The 17,258-nt window shown below is 44.5% G+C and overlaps 1 protein-coding gene across 1 annotated transcript in view; it reads right to left on the reverse strand.

The window, feature by feature from the left end:
- Nucleotides 1-14,878, reverse strand: part of PDE10A (phosphodiesterase 10A) — a 179,651-nt gene extending 164,773 nt beyond the window's left edge. Inside the window, exon 1 of the mRNA XM_085055336.1 lies at nt 13,437-14,878. Coding sequence (XP_084911462.1) covers nt 13,437-14,307 — 871 coding nt within the window. The 5' untranslated portion in view covers nt 14,308-14,878. The remainder of the gene's footprint in view (nt 1-13,436) is intronic.
- Between the last annotated feature and the right edge of the window lie 2,380 nt (nt 14,879-17,258).

The raw sequence follows: 17,258 nt of genomic DNA on the forward strand, positions 1-17,258 counted from the left end.
GACAAGAAGTGACTGCTACCTGTGCTTCTGCATGTAAAGGACAAAGTGCATACTGAATAGCAACATAGGAAGGTATCAGAAACCATAATTTAGACTGAAGATATATTACTTTATAGTCACTGTACAATTTTAAAGGGACTTGTCTATTTCTCTTTATTTACACCCTTTACTGATACTCCTCCCAAAACCCAGTAATTATCCTGAAGTTCAAGAGCTCTGACATATCTTCAGAAATATTTTCCAATGGATACAAAGATGCAGGTTTGAGTTATGAAAACATCTACAAAGAACATTACATTGCCAACTGAAGTTCTCCCTCAGTAGGCTTATTATTTCATTTTTTAAGCAACAGCACTGACTGTAGCACAATAAGTTGTAGCCAGACCATACCAGTAAACATACAGGAGGAAGAAAATATGTTCTGAAACTCAGAGCAAATTCATTGCAAAAGGTGAAATAAAACTGTCTCAGATCATAATGCTTGAAATCAATAAATGAGGCAAAAAATGGTAAGTGCCCAGAAAACTATGAAGTGCAAATACAGTCTAGAAACATCTGAATAATATCTTCTAGTCTGTCTTCTCTTTAACATTTTTTTTGGCCCCTTAACATTTTTTTTTTATGATGGTGAGGTAAACTTGTCATCTTTATTGTTCTTACCATTTCTCACTAAATATAATGCTATCTGCTAAAATAGTTTTTCCTCAATTAAAATGTAACTCAGGAAAGTTACAGCAAAGTGGCAGCAGCAGAAATAGGTCTAATAATAAAACTAATAATTACCTCACACTTCATGCTTTTAATGCAAGAACATTTAAAGTGGTTTCACTGTTGCCCTTGAAGAGAATGATGCACTATTGTTTTTCATCCAACATTAAATCCATTTCTGTTTACAGAAAAAGACAGGCACAAACACGAATTAAGTCACAGGAAGATATAGCAACATTCTGCTTGGATCATTAAAACAATATTGTCTGACAGAGAGATCCCCAGATTAGAAACCAAGTAGGAAACTCTCATTGTGGCTCTGCCATTTTTAGCCACTCATCTGCTTTGATCAGGTCTCCCCAGCTGCTTGGAAAGATGACAGTGTTGTTCATTTGGCAACTTCCTGATTTGAAAACTTCCAGGTTTTTTGGGAGAAATGGTTTGTGTTCTCTCAGTGCTTGGGGCAGGGCCTGGGGTTGGGTAGGGGTGGTAGATATAATTATGTCAGGTTGCTTCCAACCCCTGACTAAGGAAACTAGCGAATATTCTTGTACTTCTGCCTAGTCCCTTTCCTTTTGCATTCTTCAGTAATATGCAAGTGACAGGAGACAATTACTGTCCCATAGCACAAAAAAAGGATATAAAGCCATTAGAGAGCATGCAAAGGAGGGTAAGAAAGGTGGTGAAGGGCCTAGAGGAGAAGACATGATGAGCAGCTGAGGTCGCTTGGTCAGGTCAGCCTGGAGAAGACTGAGGGGAGACCTCATTGCAGTCTGCAACTTCCTTGTGAGGGGAAGCAGAGGGGCAGGCAATGATCTCTTCTCTGTAGTGACCAGTGACTGGACCTGAGGGAATGGCCTGAAGTTGTGTCAGGGGAGGTTTAGGTTGGATATTAGGAAAAGGTTCTTCACCCAGAGGGTGGTTGGGCACTGGAACAGCTCCCCAGGGAAGTGGTCACAGCACCATACCTGACAGAGTTCAAGCAGTGTTTGGACAATGCTCTCAGGCACATAAACAGTGCTCTCAGGTTCACGATGTGATTCTTGGGGTTGTTCTGTGCAGGGTCAGTAGTTGGGCTCGATGGTCTTGTAGGTCCTTTCCAAATCACGATATTCTATGATTATGTGAAAAAAAAAAACTATTTCATGCCCACAAAACTTTCATGCAACCACCACAAGTAGAAAAGCCCGAAAGACAACTAGCAATTCCATCTCTGTAAAAGGCCTTCATGGTAAAATTAGAAGGATTTAAGTGTTGCTATGAAAAAGAAGAAGATACCAAGTAACACTTCCTATCAACCTCATGCACATATTGGGCTGGGTAAAGTGCTGGGTAAAGTGCTGGGTAAAGTACTGGGCAAGAGAAGCAAAAGTCCTGTGAGGGGGAAAAAACCAAACACCAAAACAAAAAATCCTGAGCTTACAAGCAAAAACTTTCATAAAGCTGACTTCCAAGATGGCAATATTTACATTACATAGATCATGCTATATACCCATCTTCCATGTTAAATAATATATTTTAAACAAACACTTCAAACTCATAAACGTGTCTGCATAAGGGGAAGATTATTCATGTATAGAAAGAGCAGCCTTAAGGAGGAAGAATTAGGCCATTTATTTAAACAGGAGGGTTAGTTTATGTGAACTTCAAGTGACCATGAAACTATGGCGTAAGTGTACCAAGCACAGCCAAGTTGATCTGAGATGAGCTGCTGATGAAAGGGGTTATCCTGTCATCAGCTCCCAGCAACAGGCTGACGTGTCAACAGGCTTCCCATCAGCACTAGTGACCCTTTAACTCCATAAATTCAACTTCCTAAACTTATTCAGGAAGTTAACTAATAGAAAACTTACTCTGTACCAGAGAGTCAACAAGCACCTAACATTTCTCAGCCCCCTGAAACAGCTTGCTTTGGGATCATACATGTTCCAGAATGAACAGACAGAAAGGGGAATGAAGCAAGAAGGTGTAATAGTTTATGTTCTCATTGCTCCTAAGAGTCTTTTGCAATCTGCTTCTAGAGATTACCAGCACAGAAGCAGGACCCAAGGTCACCTCTGCAGTTCTTCATCCATCACAGCAGCCTACAGCTCAGTAAGTCAGCAGACCTTCACCTCTTTGTGTATCACAGGTTAGGAAGCCAAACAACAAGCTTGAGCCTTTTTTCTGCTACCTCAGCTGAGCTGGTAGTGACTTCAAATAAAGAAGCACAGGCTAGGTATTTCAGTTGCCGCTAGTAGACCTGCCAGAACTCATCTCTGACATGTAAAACATACCAAAATCATATGAGTTTAAGCCAATATTAAAGTCTTTTTTGGAGTATTTAAAAGCAGTTTGTCAACTCAAGTTTAATTTCCAAAGCGAAGTTCAGAACAGGACATTTCTATATTTAAACAAAGCTTAAGCCTTAACACTTTATGTTCTGAAAAAAGAATTTAAAAATTCCAATATTGCTCAATATAACTGTGGAATTGTTCTCATGTTCTCTTTTCAATTTTGATATACATATACATATATATGTAGAAAATTTCAATTTCCTTACCATTCGTCTCTTCAGCTCCATAAACAGCAAAAGAATTGTGAAACAAGACAAACAAAAACCTCCTTTTTAGAAGTGTTTGGGAAAAAGTGTTTCTTGGCACAGCAGAATGGCTAGTCGCTTTGATTCGAACTCAAGTTGTTAAAACAAGATGTTGCAAAGTGCTAAGAGAGTAGTTCAACATATTTCTTAAAAAGTACAGACAGCTGAATGAACAAAAACAAACAAAAAATTAGCCTTGCAATCAAATCAGAAGGTAACACCTGCAACACCATCTTGTAAACAAGAACCAAGGCTTGTCATGGACAAATACGAGGTCACCATCATCAAAGCAGCCAAGCACAGTGATGTTAGCTGTACTCACAACACATCCATGGCCAGAGCCACCCAAGGCCACTCATGTTAAGAGAGAGAGAAGGGCATGTGCTCTACATGTAGCGAGAATTATGCTTTAATAAACTGTTAGAAAAAAAAGCAGGAACAAGGTGGATAAGTTATTAAACTGCAATTAAAGCATTCAAAAAAAAAAAAAGAAAAAAGAGAAAAAGCAAAAAGGAAATAAAAACCACATGGGGTAGAACATTAAAACTTTCAGAACAACCTTAAAAAACAATGGTAAAGGACATTCTCAGCTGGCATAAACAAAAGATTGTCAAATAGCAGCTGGCCTATTCATGAAGATAATATTAAGCTACAAAAAATAAAGAAATAAATTACTATCTGTCAGCACATTCATAAAGTATATGAGATTCACCCTGCACCACTTATGTTGTGACTAAGGAGGAAAAAGTTAATAGTTAAGCAGAAAGAAAGCATTTGTGACATTAAAAAGAAAAGTAATACACAAAAAAACAGTAATCTTTTACTTCAGTCAAATCTTACACTTCATTGAAGAGATTCCCTTGAAATTTGATAATTTGCTGGGAGATATTTACATATCAAGCCTTTCATCTACCCCGAAAGAAACCTCATAAAGTCTATAAATATATTTCCCTATAAGGATGAACATTTTCTTCTGCTGTAATTGCATTCCTTTGAGCAATAAAAATGTTAAACTCCTCTTACCATTCCAATCTTCTCTCTTTTCTATTTCTGATTTTTGTCCCTTCAATACTACTGTCATAGATGGATAAGTCTCCATCATCTTTCATTAACTTAAGGTAAGTGATATCACCACACGCACTTCACTCATCCTTGTCAGGTGAACAACATTGTGTCTTCTTGTTCTCCTATGAACATTCATGTACACATTTTTGCCGCAACTTCCAAAAATCCTTTCAAAGCAGGAAGTCCAGGAAACAAAGACAGAAAATATAAATAATGGTGCTGACTCAGGCAGCAAGCCATGTCCTCTAATATGGTCCCTTATTTACTGGATGCATCTTTCATTCAGGACTTTGTAGAACCTGTGTTTCATTCTCTAGAACTTGGTCTGTAGAAACAATGTCTGCCTACTGCCACAAACAGTTTAGACTGTTTGGTTCCCCTGCTGGTCTGTCGGGTTATGTCCCTAAACAAGTAGTTAAAACAGGCTAGAGCCTGGTCTTTAGCCACAAAGTACAGGGGCACAAAACAGCTTGTGTCTGCAAAGCTAAACTCTTCTCTTCTCACAAGGTTGGAAGAGGCAAGTATAATTCCCAGTGCATTTTGGGATCAGTCTGCCTTTGCTTACTCCCAACACGCATGCATTAAGCATCAGTCTAAACTGGACCAAGCAGCACACTAGAAATTATGTAGAATAGACAGGACTAAAGCTCAAGCCCACATCCTATCTGTGCTTTGTTCAAAAAGTGTAAGTATCACATACAGCTCCAACAGAAGTCCAAAAAAGGTATGAAAGAAACATGCAATCTACAAGCACATTCCTACCCACAAAAAGTCTGTGAAAGTTCCGTTGACTTGCCAAATTATCCTGTTTTCTCTACCAGCACAAGAGCTAAGCCCAAAGTTGTACAGGGAATGCACTGTTCTATAAACACTGGAGACTGCAGGTCACCCAAACTCTCTGATGTCCTCAAAGCACTTCTCAAAATGACACCTCTAATCCCAAGGCCTTCTTGCATCCATAATCATGAGCTGAAGGCCACAGAACTACATTTAAGACTCAAGACCCATGAAAAAGCAGCTTCCAAGGATAGTTGTCTCAGAAGTCTTTACTGGTAAAAACTGAAGTCTGAAGAAACAGGAACACTGAGGCACATCCACACAAAAGTGATTTGCTCTCAAGAATGAGACACGAAAGTCTGGCACGATGAAACCTGAGCATATTAGCTAAGGTAGTGCCTGTTTTGAGAACAGATGAGTTCAGTTTCCTGTTACATCAAACAGCAACTTTCATCAGTCCTACGTGTGCTCAAAAATAAGCAAGAAGAAAAAATTTCTACTGACATCACACTTAGGGCTGGGCAGACAGTGGCAGATTAGGAAATACAATGAGTCACCACAAATACAGAACACATCATGAGCGTTTTCAAACTACCATGCAAAATTTCTTCTTATCAAAAAAAAATCCAAACAATAGTGTTTAACAGAACCATAGCAGAAGAAGAATGACAGCACCATAGTGCCTTCACACAACAAAGTAGCTGGGGATAACAAAAACACTGTAAAAAGGGCAGTATAAGACACCAGACCATTACAGGAAGACACAAAATCAACACAATTCAACAATCAAGAAGGAAATAGCAGCTAAAATAAGATGTAGGGTGGACAAGGGGGAAGTAATATTAAGCTGCAATTAATACAGATACAACTGAAAGAAAGCCATGTAAAGAAAGGACAGCTGACAGAGGTATGTTCCAAAAAAGAATTCCCTCTAGAAAAGCTGTCAAGGTATCTGTATATGCATGAAAGAAAACCAAAATATAAACACAAAAAAAACCCCAGTCTAAGTAAAAGACTGAGTTATCATAAACTTAACTGCTATGTGTTAGGGAAAAAAATCATTAGTGAAATACTGAGACACTTTTTTAAAAAAAAAAAAATACTAAGTCAAAGATGTTTAGAAGAAAGGGTAGTAGCTTTACCCAGTTTGGAAGCAAATAAAAAGACATTATGGAAAAAATACAATGGAGATATAAAAACTAGTCAGTGAGGAATACTACAAAAGAATAAAAAGAGTGCACATTTAGCCACAATAATTCAGGCTAAGCATCTTATTCTCTGAACCACAATGTTGTAGAAACACTACTAAAATATATATGACAAAGAAAGCGGCTTCTTTCCTGCCAATTTGGAAACTTTCCCACAGGGTGAAGCAAAGCAAGCAGTACTACTCAGGTAAGCATAACAATGCTTGTCACCAGGTACAAATACCTGCTATTTTGGGTAGGTATGGGTCAGAAGAATTAGAGATGTGAGGTTCCTGTACAAAGTTATTAGAACTTCAGATGCAAAAGTTTTCTTCTCTTTAGGAAGTATTTGTGGCTTGACATTAGGGGATTTCTTTCTGATGCAAGTGGAAGGATAGAGGAAGAAAGGATGTTGAAATTATTAGCAGCTGAATAAACTTTGTTAAAGAAGTACAGCTCTGCTGCATGGGAGTTGGTTGATAATGCAGAAAGAAGAAATCAGATAAATAAGTGTTAATGGAAAAACTAAACCTTCACAGTTTTCAGATGGAAGATGGACTAACTGGTGTCAGACCCTGACAATCTCTTCTTTGGATCCCACCACCAAAGATGGTAAGATTACTGCTGCTTCTACACAGAGGTTTTTTATTATTATTTTAATTAGATACGGGTTCTCTGAAGGCAGTGAATATTTAAAAGTCTTCTCTTTTAGTATTCTTGAGCCAGAACTACTTCAGAAAGTCTTCAAGAGATACACTGACCCCAATTCCAGTCCTTTTGAGCTGTAAAATTTGGCATCTCTTAATGATGTGACATTTTACTGTTAAAAATCTCACCCAGACTAAAACTTGCTATCAACATATCTTCCAAAAGAATATGAAATATGTAAAAAAAAAAAATGTTTTTTGTTCTTAATGCCAGCTGTGACAAGGTGCTTAGGAGCTGGAATTAAGAAAGCTTCCTGCAGCAATAAATCACTAGGAAAATATATATAAAAAGAATTTTCAAATAAAGAAGTTCTTTTTAAGTATGTAAATGATACATTTTTTAACTAATTCATATCCTTGCCAAGTTTTTTTTAGGAACATAATTAGCATACTTCAGTGTTGAAATAAAGCATTCTTAGAGTGCACTAAAATAAAGATTAAAGCATCAATTTACTGTAAAAATTTAGAACTTGTTAACCAGATTGTCCTTCTCTCCTACAAAAACAAACACATCATGAGCATTCTGGAATGTTCATTTGTTAACAAAGTCACAGTGGTGAGTCTGTTACCTGCCTTTTGAACTGCCTCATTTGAGTGTGCAACACATCATTACATTGTCTGGCATAGCAGGAGCCAAAGTCTTCAATAAACACCAGCCAGGCTGGTTCCTCCCACACTAATTATGACAGCTTGACAAGATGTGATGAAGAAACTACAGAAATATGACACTTTCTCACAAGCTTTTAAAAGGGGACAGGGACGGCAAGGGAAACCCACCTGCCAGGATGAAAATCCTGCGTCCTCACCTTGAAACAAATTAGAAAAAACAATTGCATCATTTAATAGAAATCTCAGCTCAAAGCTGAGACTTGATTCAACACAGTTGCCAGGTTCAACTGCATCAACTTGTCACATCCCTAAGACAAGCGGGGCTGAGCTGCGAGAGCCTTCAGATGGCAAAGGCAGCAGCGCTCTTGGAGCTGTCAATCAGTAGGTGGCACTCTTCAAACTCCGACCGTGGGAAGCCAAGCACTAGCACAGGCGAGGACACACTACAGAGCAGCCTGGATCTTTAGCAGAAACACCAACAAGAAATACCGAACCGTTTTAGCCATAACTGACACCCATGGGGAATGCAATGGCTTCACTTCTGTAATATATAAAGCAACCTTTCTATATAATCCATGCAGTTCCTAGGAATTATAATTTTTGGGTGCCATAAATATTTTGGATTAACACTATTGTACACTCTTATAACAAAACCAGTACGTTAAGGAATTATCCATTACGTCGGCAGAACACTTTGAGTGCAGCATTGTACCTAATTATGTAGAAATAAATAAAACTCATGACTGAATTTTATCTTTTTTTTTTTAATTTAATAAAGCATAGCATAGCTTTTTAGGTTTTATCACAGCTGCTCTTCAAAGCTGGACAGTAAATTTGTTAGAACAAATGAAACAGACAACCAAATCTTTTGGAACAATACATGAACTGTTATTTCTGTGACATTTACTAGTGAAGATGTGGCCAACACACCCAAATATTCAATTGTTTTTAGGACAGGAGTTCGAATCAATACAAGATATAACAAAAATATAAACAAAGGTCCATAAAAAAAAAGAGGTGCCAGATTTTCCATTCCTGCAAACACTGTTTCTTCATTTAACAATTATAGTTTTAAAAAAAATTAAATATAGATTGAAATCAATACTCTTTACTGCTTATTTGATAAAAAGGAGCAGCAGATTTAGGAACAATGCTTGAATACAGGTACTTGTAATTTAAATAGCCAGCAGAGGGAGTATAAAAACAATTTAAAAAACCTCAAACAGCCTTTTTTTCTTTTTATATATTTCTGACTTATGATTTTAGCTTTCTTTTAGAATATGATAACAGTGCCAACAGTGCAAAAATTATAATATTGTAAAACAAAAAAAAATCGAATTTTAAAGTATTAAACAGAATGATTTGGAACTCAAATGCTTTTTAAAGTAGCATTAAAAATTAGTTTATACTAAACTCAATCTGAAATACAATTTTAAATGCAGGCAAGGTTAACATCAATCAACAAGCTGCATAAGCCATTTCCAAGTTATAAATCAAGTCACTAAGTCATGTACATGCTGAATAAAAACTCATTTTTACACTTCAGGTTTACACCATGTCCAGCTGATGAGGACGGATAACCATGAGCAAAAGGAGGACACAAATGGGGTGAATGAAGCTGCCAACCTTGTGTTAGAATATTAAATAAGCTGCCATCCTCCTCACACAAGTGGCACAAAGAAATCATCTCCCAACTCATCTAAACTATCCCACTGTGCATAATCACACCTTCCACAGTCCATCACAGAGGAGGAGCAAGGTTACTGAGTTAAAAGGGAAGGCGTTACCTCCTCTCTCAAGGCTTATGAGCGCTAGATACCTCTAAGACATCAGGCAAACACAGGCAGCAGAGCTGAGGAGTCAAAGGGACAGAACAAATGTAAACCGTACGTCTTACACACAACCATTTGTAAAAATACCTGACTTGGACAAGGAAGCCTTCCTCCACTGTTAACTGCTTGTGCTTGCATGGTTTTCATCACCTTTCCATGACATTCCTTGCTGTCTGCTCCATGTATTGTTCTGCTATCCCACTAAATAGAATGACAGCGCTGCAGAACAGGATTCATGGTGTTCCTACACATTAAGGCAAAATGTGAAACACCAGTCCTGATGGGAGCTATTGAATTATATCACTTATCATAACTATATCCTACTTCAGTGACAATTTTGCTTTTAATTAACGTGGAGTCAAAATCCATGGAGTGAAAACTAGAGACAATTCCATTTTTTACATTATCTAAATTTTAAGCATGATGTAATTTTAAAACAAAATTCTGTCCACTTTCATACAAGAGTTTTATTGCTGAAGATTGGCATTTGGCTTATAACACCCTGACTGCAAAAAAAAATGAATGCACAGACCAGGAAAAACAATAGTCAAGACAAGATTAACTTTCCCATTAGATCAAGTAACAGGAACACTTTTGACTTTATTTAAATTTTAGTTGCTCTTTTCTTCCCGAACAACAGATCTTACTACATGTATTCTTTCTCAGAGTGCTGCTTAATCAGAAAGTCTTAGCATCTGCCATGTGAAGGTATGGACTAAAAAAGCCAGAAAAAAGGTAACTGTCTATAATACCAATATGCCGATAATTCTCTGACAAGCAGAAAGCCTGCATACTGTACTCATACCTGTCAGTAGACTCATGGGACACAGATGACATATGCTATATGTGCACCTTGAGAGAAGATCTTGAATGTGGAAGGGAGATGGGATGCTCCCCTAAAGGTAAGACATTTCCAAGCAACCTGAAATACTGGAATACCTGGCAACTTGCAGTAGTCTAAATATGCCAGAATTCCACTGGAGTGTTGATCCAGGATGTTCAATACCATAAGCTTATTAAAACACTGTGTTACACCCCAAGACTATAAACAGTTAAGAAAAACAACATAACATACACCACATAAAGTTCATACAAACTTCTGCAGTCCAGTGCTTCATTAGGAATTTTAATAAGAAAAATAGCCAAATTTGGCACAAACTGAGTATTGCAGGACCTAAAATTTTTATTATAATAATAATAATAATAATAAACTTCTAATAAATCCTAACTGGAGAGCATGAAAGTCAAAAGAGCTCAGAGATGAAAGAATACATCTCCAGCCATTTCACTGTTTTCCAGTCTTGAGGATTCTGTTATGTTACTTTTAAATCTTCATTCCAGAAGGACTTAGCTCAATTCTCTTCTCTACAGAACACCGCAGGTTCCCTGCAAAATAATTCTGGCTTTTTTTTGTCTTTAAGTCAAACAGCATATATATGTACATAGGTATGATTTAGAACTTAAAATACAATTCAGGAAACAAAAGCTATGAGACACAGCACATTATCTTCATTATTCTACATGATCTCATCCTCTTCAAAACAATGATAGCCTTCCGGCTGCACTGTAACCAGGACTGTGCACAGTACTCCAAACTGTTGAACAAGTGCTCTTTGCAGTAGCTGCATTGGAACTGAATAGTATCTTGTTTGACTTCCCTCCACTCCTTTTTTCAGCCTGGTTTCCTACGGAAATCAGACTTATGCAATCACTCAGGGAGGGAGGGAAGCGTAAGCATATGTACATATGCACTGCACGTGGATATCTGTCTGTCTGACCTCACGAATACCTTTTGAGCCCATTGGTCAGTTTCAATCACATTCAAAAGAGAAGCAGAGAATATCAGACTTTTAAGTTCTTGAAAGTTTCATGAGCACGGGCTGCAGACTATGGAAAAGTGTTGCCACAGAGCGAGGCTGTATGTCTTCTTAGACGTCAGTAAACTCACAGGGGAAAGAATAGTTCTGCTCCTTTCCTGCCTGCCGGAAAATCTTCAGTCAGAGGTCACAATCAGTGAAAGACGACCAAGTTTCTTGTGTTCAAGAGTTCGTAAAATAGCTTACGCTGAATTCACTACTTCTTATTAAACTGTGTTTTGAACGAAGCCGATGTTTCCCACATTATCTTTTTTCTGATCTAGCACAGGAATGAATTGCCCTACATGATACACATCCCTGGCTCAGTCCCTTGCTCTCAAGATCACTTACTTTAAAACATCAGCATTGTACCGCACTCCTGGCAGCATTTTACCTCTCTAAAACACAAAGAAAATTAAAACTGGACGAGATTAGGATTCCCTTCAGGTCTCAAGACTAAACAAGTATGTGGCTCTTTAACATAAACAACTATTGAATAAAGTTTCAAAAAGACAGTGCAGCAAATATATAATCATTTTTATTCACCTCTACCCTGGAAGACAAGTACTACCACACTTGCAGGCTCTTGTGCTCAAGACAGCTGTAAGACAATAAGACAGATAATGAGGTTTCAGTGGACATCTCCATAGTTCTTCTCACACCCCCCAGTGAACTATACATGGTTCAGCTGTATTGAAAAAGCCACCTTGATCAAAGTATACTAAGAGATTAAAATGCAAGTCTAAGGACACTTTAAGGCATATATCCACAAACTAAGGAGGTGTCACAAAATCAAAATATAGCCACAGCTGATTGAAGTCACCCTAAGTATCAAAATACTAGACAAGCAAAACAAAAAAAAAGTTCCTTATAAAAAAAATATGTATTTCAGCCCTGATACATGCCCCGCTTCTAAATTCATTTGTCCCACGAACACCTCGAACCCCAGCACATTTCCCGGCGGGACGCTGGAGCTGAGGGCTGGCAGGGGGAACACGGGCAGCCAGACCCCGGGAGGTTTCGGCCCGAAGCCCCGGCCGTTCCGGAGATACCCAGCCCCGGGGGCGCCCACCCGGCGGAGAGCGGCGTGCCGGGGAAGCGCCTCGGAGGCGGGAGGGCGAGACACCGAGGGGCACCCGGGCCGCACGTCCCTGCGAACGGGGAGTTTGTGCCATGCGAAGACTCCTCCCCGCACCCACACCCCGCCTCAGGGCTCGGGCCGCTCCCGCCGGGCTCCCCCGGCCAGCACGGGGAGGGCACTCGCCGAGCCCCGCACCAAGGGGCGGCCGAGCGGCTGCTCTGGTCCCCGTCCCGCCTGCCGGCACAGGGCGACCGCAAACCCGCGCCCTTCCTCCGGGCTCGGGCTCGGTGAGAGCCGGAGAGGCTTTGGGAACGGCTGGCTGCGGGGCGCCCTTTGTGGAGCGCCTCAATTCCCCCTTTATTCAGCCCTCCGCGCCAAACCGCCACTATCCCCGTTCCAGCGTCAGCCCCCCGTAGCACGGAGCACATGTTTCCTCTCGGGTTCCTGGCCCGCCTTACAACGAGCCACGGCCAGGGGAAGGCGGCACCCGGTACCAAAGCCGAATCAGAAATATGGAATGTGAACGCGCGTGGCAGATCTGACGGGGGATGCAGAAAGAAGCGATCCATTTCACCCTTTTCGGTCCTCTGCCGCCGCTTTTCTGTCAATTGCCGATACCATAATGCTTCCTTATTGCTTGTTCAAGTAAGTAGGGGGGACAGTATCCATAACCCTACGTGTTATTCCTGAGCAAATTAAGCGCGTACCGACCAAAAGGCTGACATACATATATGCAGAGTTGCCTGATCTCGGAATGATGCCGAAATCCTCGAGGCGTTAACAGCCAGCTCCCACAAAGAGCACTCAATTACATCGAGCATCCCCTTTGTCCGTGCATCCTCAATACACACCCGGCCGCTCCTCCATGCGTCCACGCACGCCCCACGTATACGGCCCCTTTGTGTCCTCGCCTCCCCCCCACTCACAAAGAAATGCCCTTTCCACAAGGCATGCACCCAGCCTCGGACACAGCCCTTCGCCTTCCCCCGCGACACGCGCGACCCGCCGCCGGGCACGGCGCTCCGGTACCTACTTGTATTCAAGAAACAGTCCGTAAACCTCCTAAAGCAGCTTGCAGAATTAGATCCATCTTCCATGTCTGGCCCTAGGAGCAGGGGAGACGAGAAGGAGAAGAAGGCGCCTCTCTGCCGCTGCTGCCGCCTAGGAGTCCTGCTCCCGCCGGGGCCGTCGCCTCCTCGGATCCCGTCGCCGCGGGCTGCTGCTGCTGCAGCACCGAGGGAATCGCAGGACCACGAGCGAGAGGCGGCTGGGGAGAGAAGGAGCCGGGAGTGATGCTGCCGGGGGCCGCCGGCTGCGGAACGGAGCAGCAAGCCCTGGATGGAGGAAGAACAGAAGAGTCTTCTCCTGCCGCTGCCGCCTGGATGGGCGATCAAGTGAGCTGCTGCTGCTGCTGCTGCTCCGCCAACATCTCTTCCTCCTCCTCCTCCTCCTCCTCCTGCCGCTCTCGCTGCCTCTCCTCCTCCTCCCCTCCCTTGGAGACTTGTGAGGTTAAAGGAAAACGAGGAGGGGAAACGAGGAGGCGGCGGCAAGAAATAAAAAGAAGATGGAGAAGCGGAGGAGAAGGAGGGGATTGGAACAAGGAAAGGAGCCGCTGCCGCTCTAGAGACGATGCTGGTGGAGACGGCGGAGGAGGCTGTGCCTGCAGCGCGGCTCCTGCTGCTGCTGGTGGTTGTTAGGAGGAGAGAGAGGGAGCTGCAGGCAGCCGAGTCGCCTCCAGGAGCGGGGGGAGGAGGAGGAGGAGACCCGCCGCTGCCTCTGCCTCCACCTCCACCGCTCTGGCCATGGGAGTGGAGCGGGCGGCTGCCGGAGCCGGGCTTTTCCCCGGGTGCTGCAGCCAGGGGGGCCGAGGGGCGGGATAAGATCCGCTTCTCTGGGTTGGACATGCTTCCGCTCTTCCCTCCCTTTCGCTGTAGTTTAAGGCAGGACGTCTAGCAGAGATACCGGAGTAAAGCGAAAGGGGAAGCCGAAAACGCACGGAACCGAACAAGGGGCAACCGCGGATCGGTCCTTCGTTCCCTCCGGCAACCCCCGGGCAGAATTTCCTCCGCACCCCGGCTCCCCGCCCTCATAAAATCCTCACATTTCCGTTCCCCCTTTAGGCCCGAGGGGACAGGGCGCTACTGACCGCCAAGCGGTTTCAATCTCCTTTTAAAGTCCGCTTTTCCCCATGCTCCGACCTCGCATTCAAAGCAAGAAAACGGCAACAATCTGTTTTTTCTTCGAGCGAGGCAAATATTGCCCCGTATGTGCGCGCCGGCCCGCAAAGAGGCAGATACAATCACTGCAGTGCCGCTTCCAGCACCAGCCCCGGCCGCCAGAAAACGCCCACTGGCGGAGCCAGCGCTTCCCAAGCTCCCTCCCTCCCTTTCTCCCTCCCTTCCTCTCACTGCCAGGCGCGCACACGGGATCTACGGCACAGCAGTTACCTAAAGGGAAAGCGGGGAGAAACAGGAGGAAAAGATCTTCTCTATGCGGTCTTATTATTTTAAACACATATTTCCAGCCGCTGAGATCAAAAGGCAGACGCCCTGCTGCGCCTGGGATGGAGAGGCCAGAGAGCTGCCCCTCCGTTTCTTGTGGGGCATCCAACACTGTTTCTACGCGAAGATGCACAATTCCTCCCCGACGCTCAGCATCACACGTGTTTGCTTCGGCTCTTCCCCCGCTTTTCCCACCACTTGGCACACTGACAGCCACCCGCCCCTCAACCCCAGCCCTCCGGCTTCCCGGGGGGCTGCCTCAGACCCTGCTCCCAGGTGCCATGTGGCTCCGGGGCTGCCACCGGCCTGGCTCCGTAAGCACAGGCACCGTCGCCAGTGGCGCCTGTCGCGCTGGCCACATGCCACCTCAACTCCGCGTTGGGGTCCCTGAGCATCTGGGGTCCCGTCTCGCCCCGCCATCCCGGACATCGGCGGTCCGCGCTATGGCGGCCCTCGGTGGGGCAGCCACGGGCGGAAAGCCGGGCCAGGGGAAGCCTAAAGGTGGGCTCGGATCGGAGCGGGGCCGATGACCGCCCTGAAAGGCCCCGCCGCGCGTATTTCGTTTTCGCCCTAAACTCTCTCTGCCCTGGGCGCCAGCCGCCGAGACGGGGGATGAGAGGTCCAAGCCCACCGGAGATCGCCTCCGGCAGCAGGAAAGGGTGGCCAGCATCGCCAATCGGCTATGGGGCTCCCCTCAGCCCGGCCAGGGCTCTCCCTTCGGGCCGGGCCGAGCGGGACCGCGGCCGTCGTCCCGCGCCGCCCGTCACCACGACGGAGCCCCAGGGCTGAGGACAGCCCGCCGCCGAGCTCCCCTCCGGGACAGCCGCGTCCCAACCCTGTCAGCGCCGGGAACCGCCGATCTGCGTTCATCACCCGGGAAGCCGGCGCAGCCCTCGGCGCCCCTGCCCTCGCCCCGAAGCGGCGGCGCTCACCTGGGCGGGGGCCGCGGTGCCCGGCCGTCGCCTCCCCTCGCCCGGCGGCAGCTGTGGGGCAGAGGGGCTTCCCCCGTCCTCGGAGGGGACGCAGGGGCTCAGCGCAGGCTGCCCGAGCGCCCGGCAGGAGCTTCCTCGGGGCACCCCCGGCACCGACCGCCAGCGCGGGGGCACCTCCGGGGCCCGGCTGCAAGGGACTGGCGCCCGCCGCAGTGTCACCGCGCCGCGGGACGACAGCGCGCCCGGGGCTCCTGCCCCGCAGCTGCCTGGACGAGGCGGAGGGAACCGCGCTCCTCAGGCATACGGCGCGTCCCCCCGGCGCTCCCACCCGCCAGCGGGCAGAGCAGGGGCCGCCGCGTTGGTTCCCACCCTGGCGGAGCCGCCGCCGTGCCGCTGGCAGCAGATTTTGTTGAGGTGCGGCGGGGTCCCCGCGCAGCCGGGGCAGGCGCTGCCCCGCGGAGGGCATGGAGCGGGTAACGCCGCAACCGTTCCAGACACTGGCGGAAAAGATGTTTCTGTTGCTGCTGCCGCCAGGGCACCCGAAAAGCGGGAGATTCTGTTTTCCTCCTTTACCTTCCCAGAGATCAGACCTCTGCGCCGTCCGCCGCCACTCCAGGTGCTGCATTACCGGGTCCAGGTCGGGGGGAATTCCTCATCGAACTACCGCAGTCCTCCTATTTGCGTTCAAAATTAGGCTCTTTCTTTCGAATTCCCACTCCTGCTTTGAAAACAGTGTAAACCTACGCTTTTTGGATTTAATTTTAAATCGTTCAAGTATTTTATATTTATCATTTCAGGACTTCTTTTAATACTAGAATACACACCAACTCCTGTCAAAGCTAGAGTCTTTATGTATCAATCTGTAAGTCTGAAAAAGATGTTCATCTGAAAATAGCAACGCTTTCAAATTAAAGTGCATTTCCAGCCAGCTGAATGTTCAGTAACGGTGAGAAACAATCCACAGAATTTGAAAAAGGTTTAGAATGCAAAAACAGATTAAAGACTCTAATTAAACAAACAAAAACCCCTCAAAACAAAATAAGAAGACTCAGGTTTTACTAAACTGTTTCCATCTGCATCGTTCTTAGAACCTGTTGCCTCAAAATCCTGAACTAAAATGTAGAAAACTGAATCTGCTTTTGTGATCCACTTTCTTTTAGTATATTTGCCTTTACCAAAACAGTTTAATAACTTCTATTTCACATGCATATTTCCTTGAGATGCTTTTATTTCCTTAAGTCGAACCATTACACAGAGAGCTTTTCCCCTCAAAACTGCTGCACAATGACTAGAGATTCAGTGAATATTTAAATTTTCTGAGAGACAGCTTAGCCAATGGAAACAAAATTTCAGTGAATTGTGTTTTGTTACTGCAGCCTGTTTGTTTAGCAATTAACAATTTCTTATTAGAAAAACACATAT

Source organism: Lichenostomus cassidix, chromosome 3 (assembly GCF_008360975.1).
Source record: "Lichenostomus cassidix isolate B80296 chromosome 3, HeHo_3.0, whole genome shotgun sequence".
NCBI lineage: Eukaryota > Metazoa > Chordata > Aves > Passeriformes > Meliphagidae > Lichenostomus > Lichenostomus cassidix.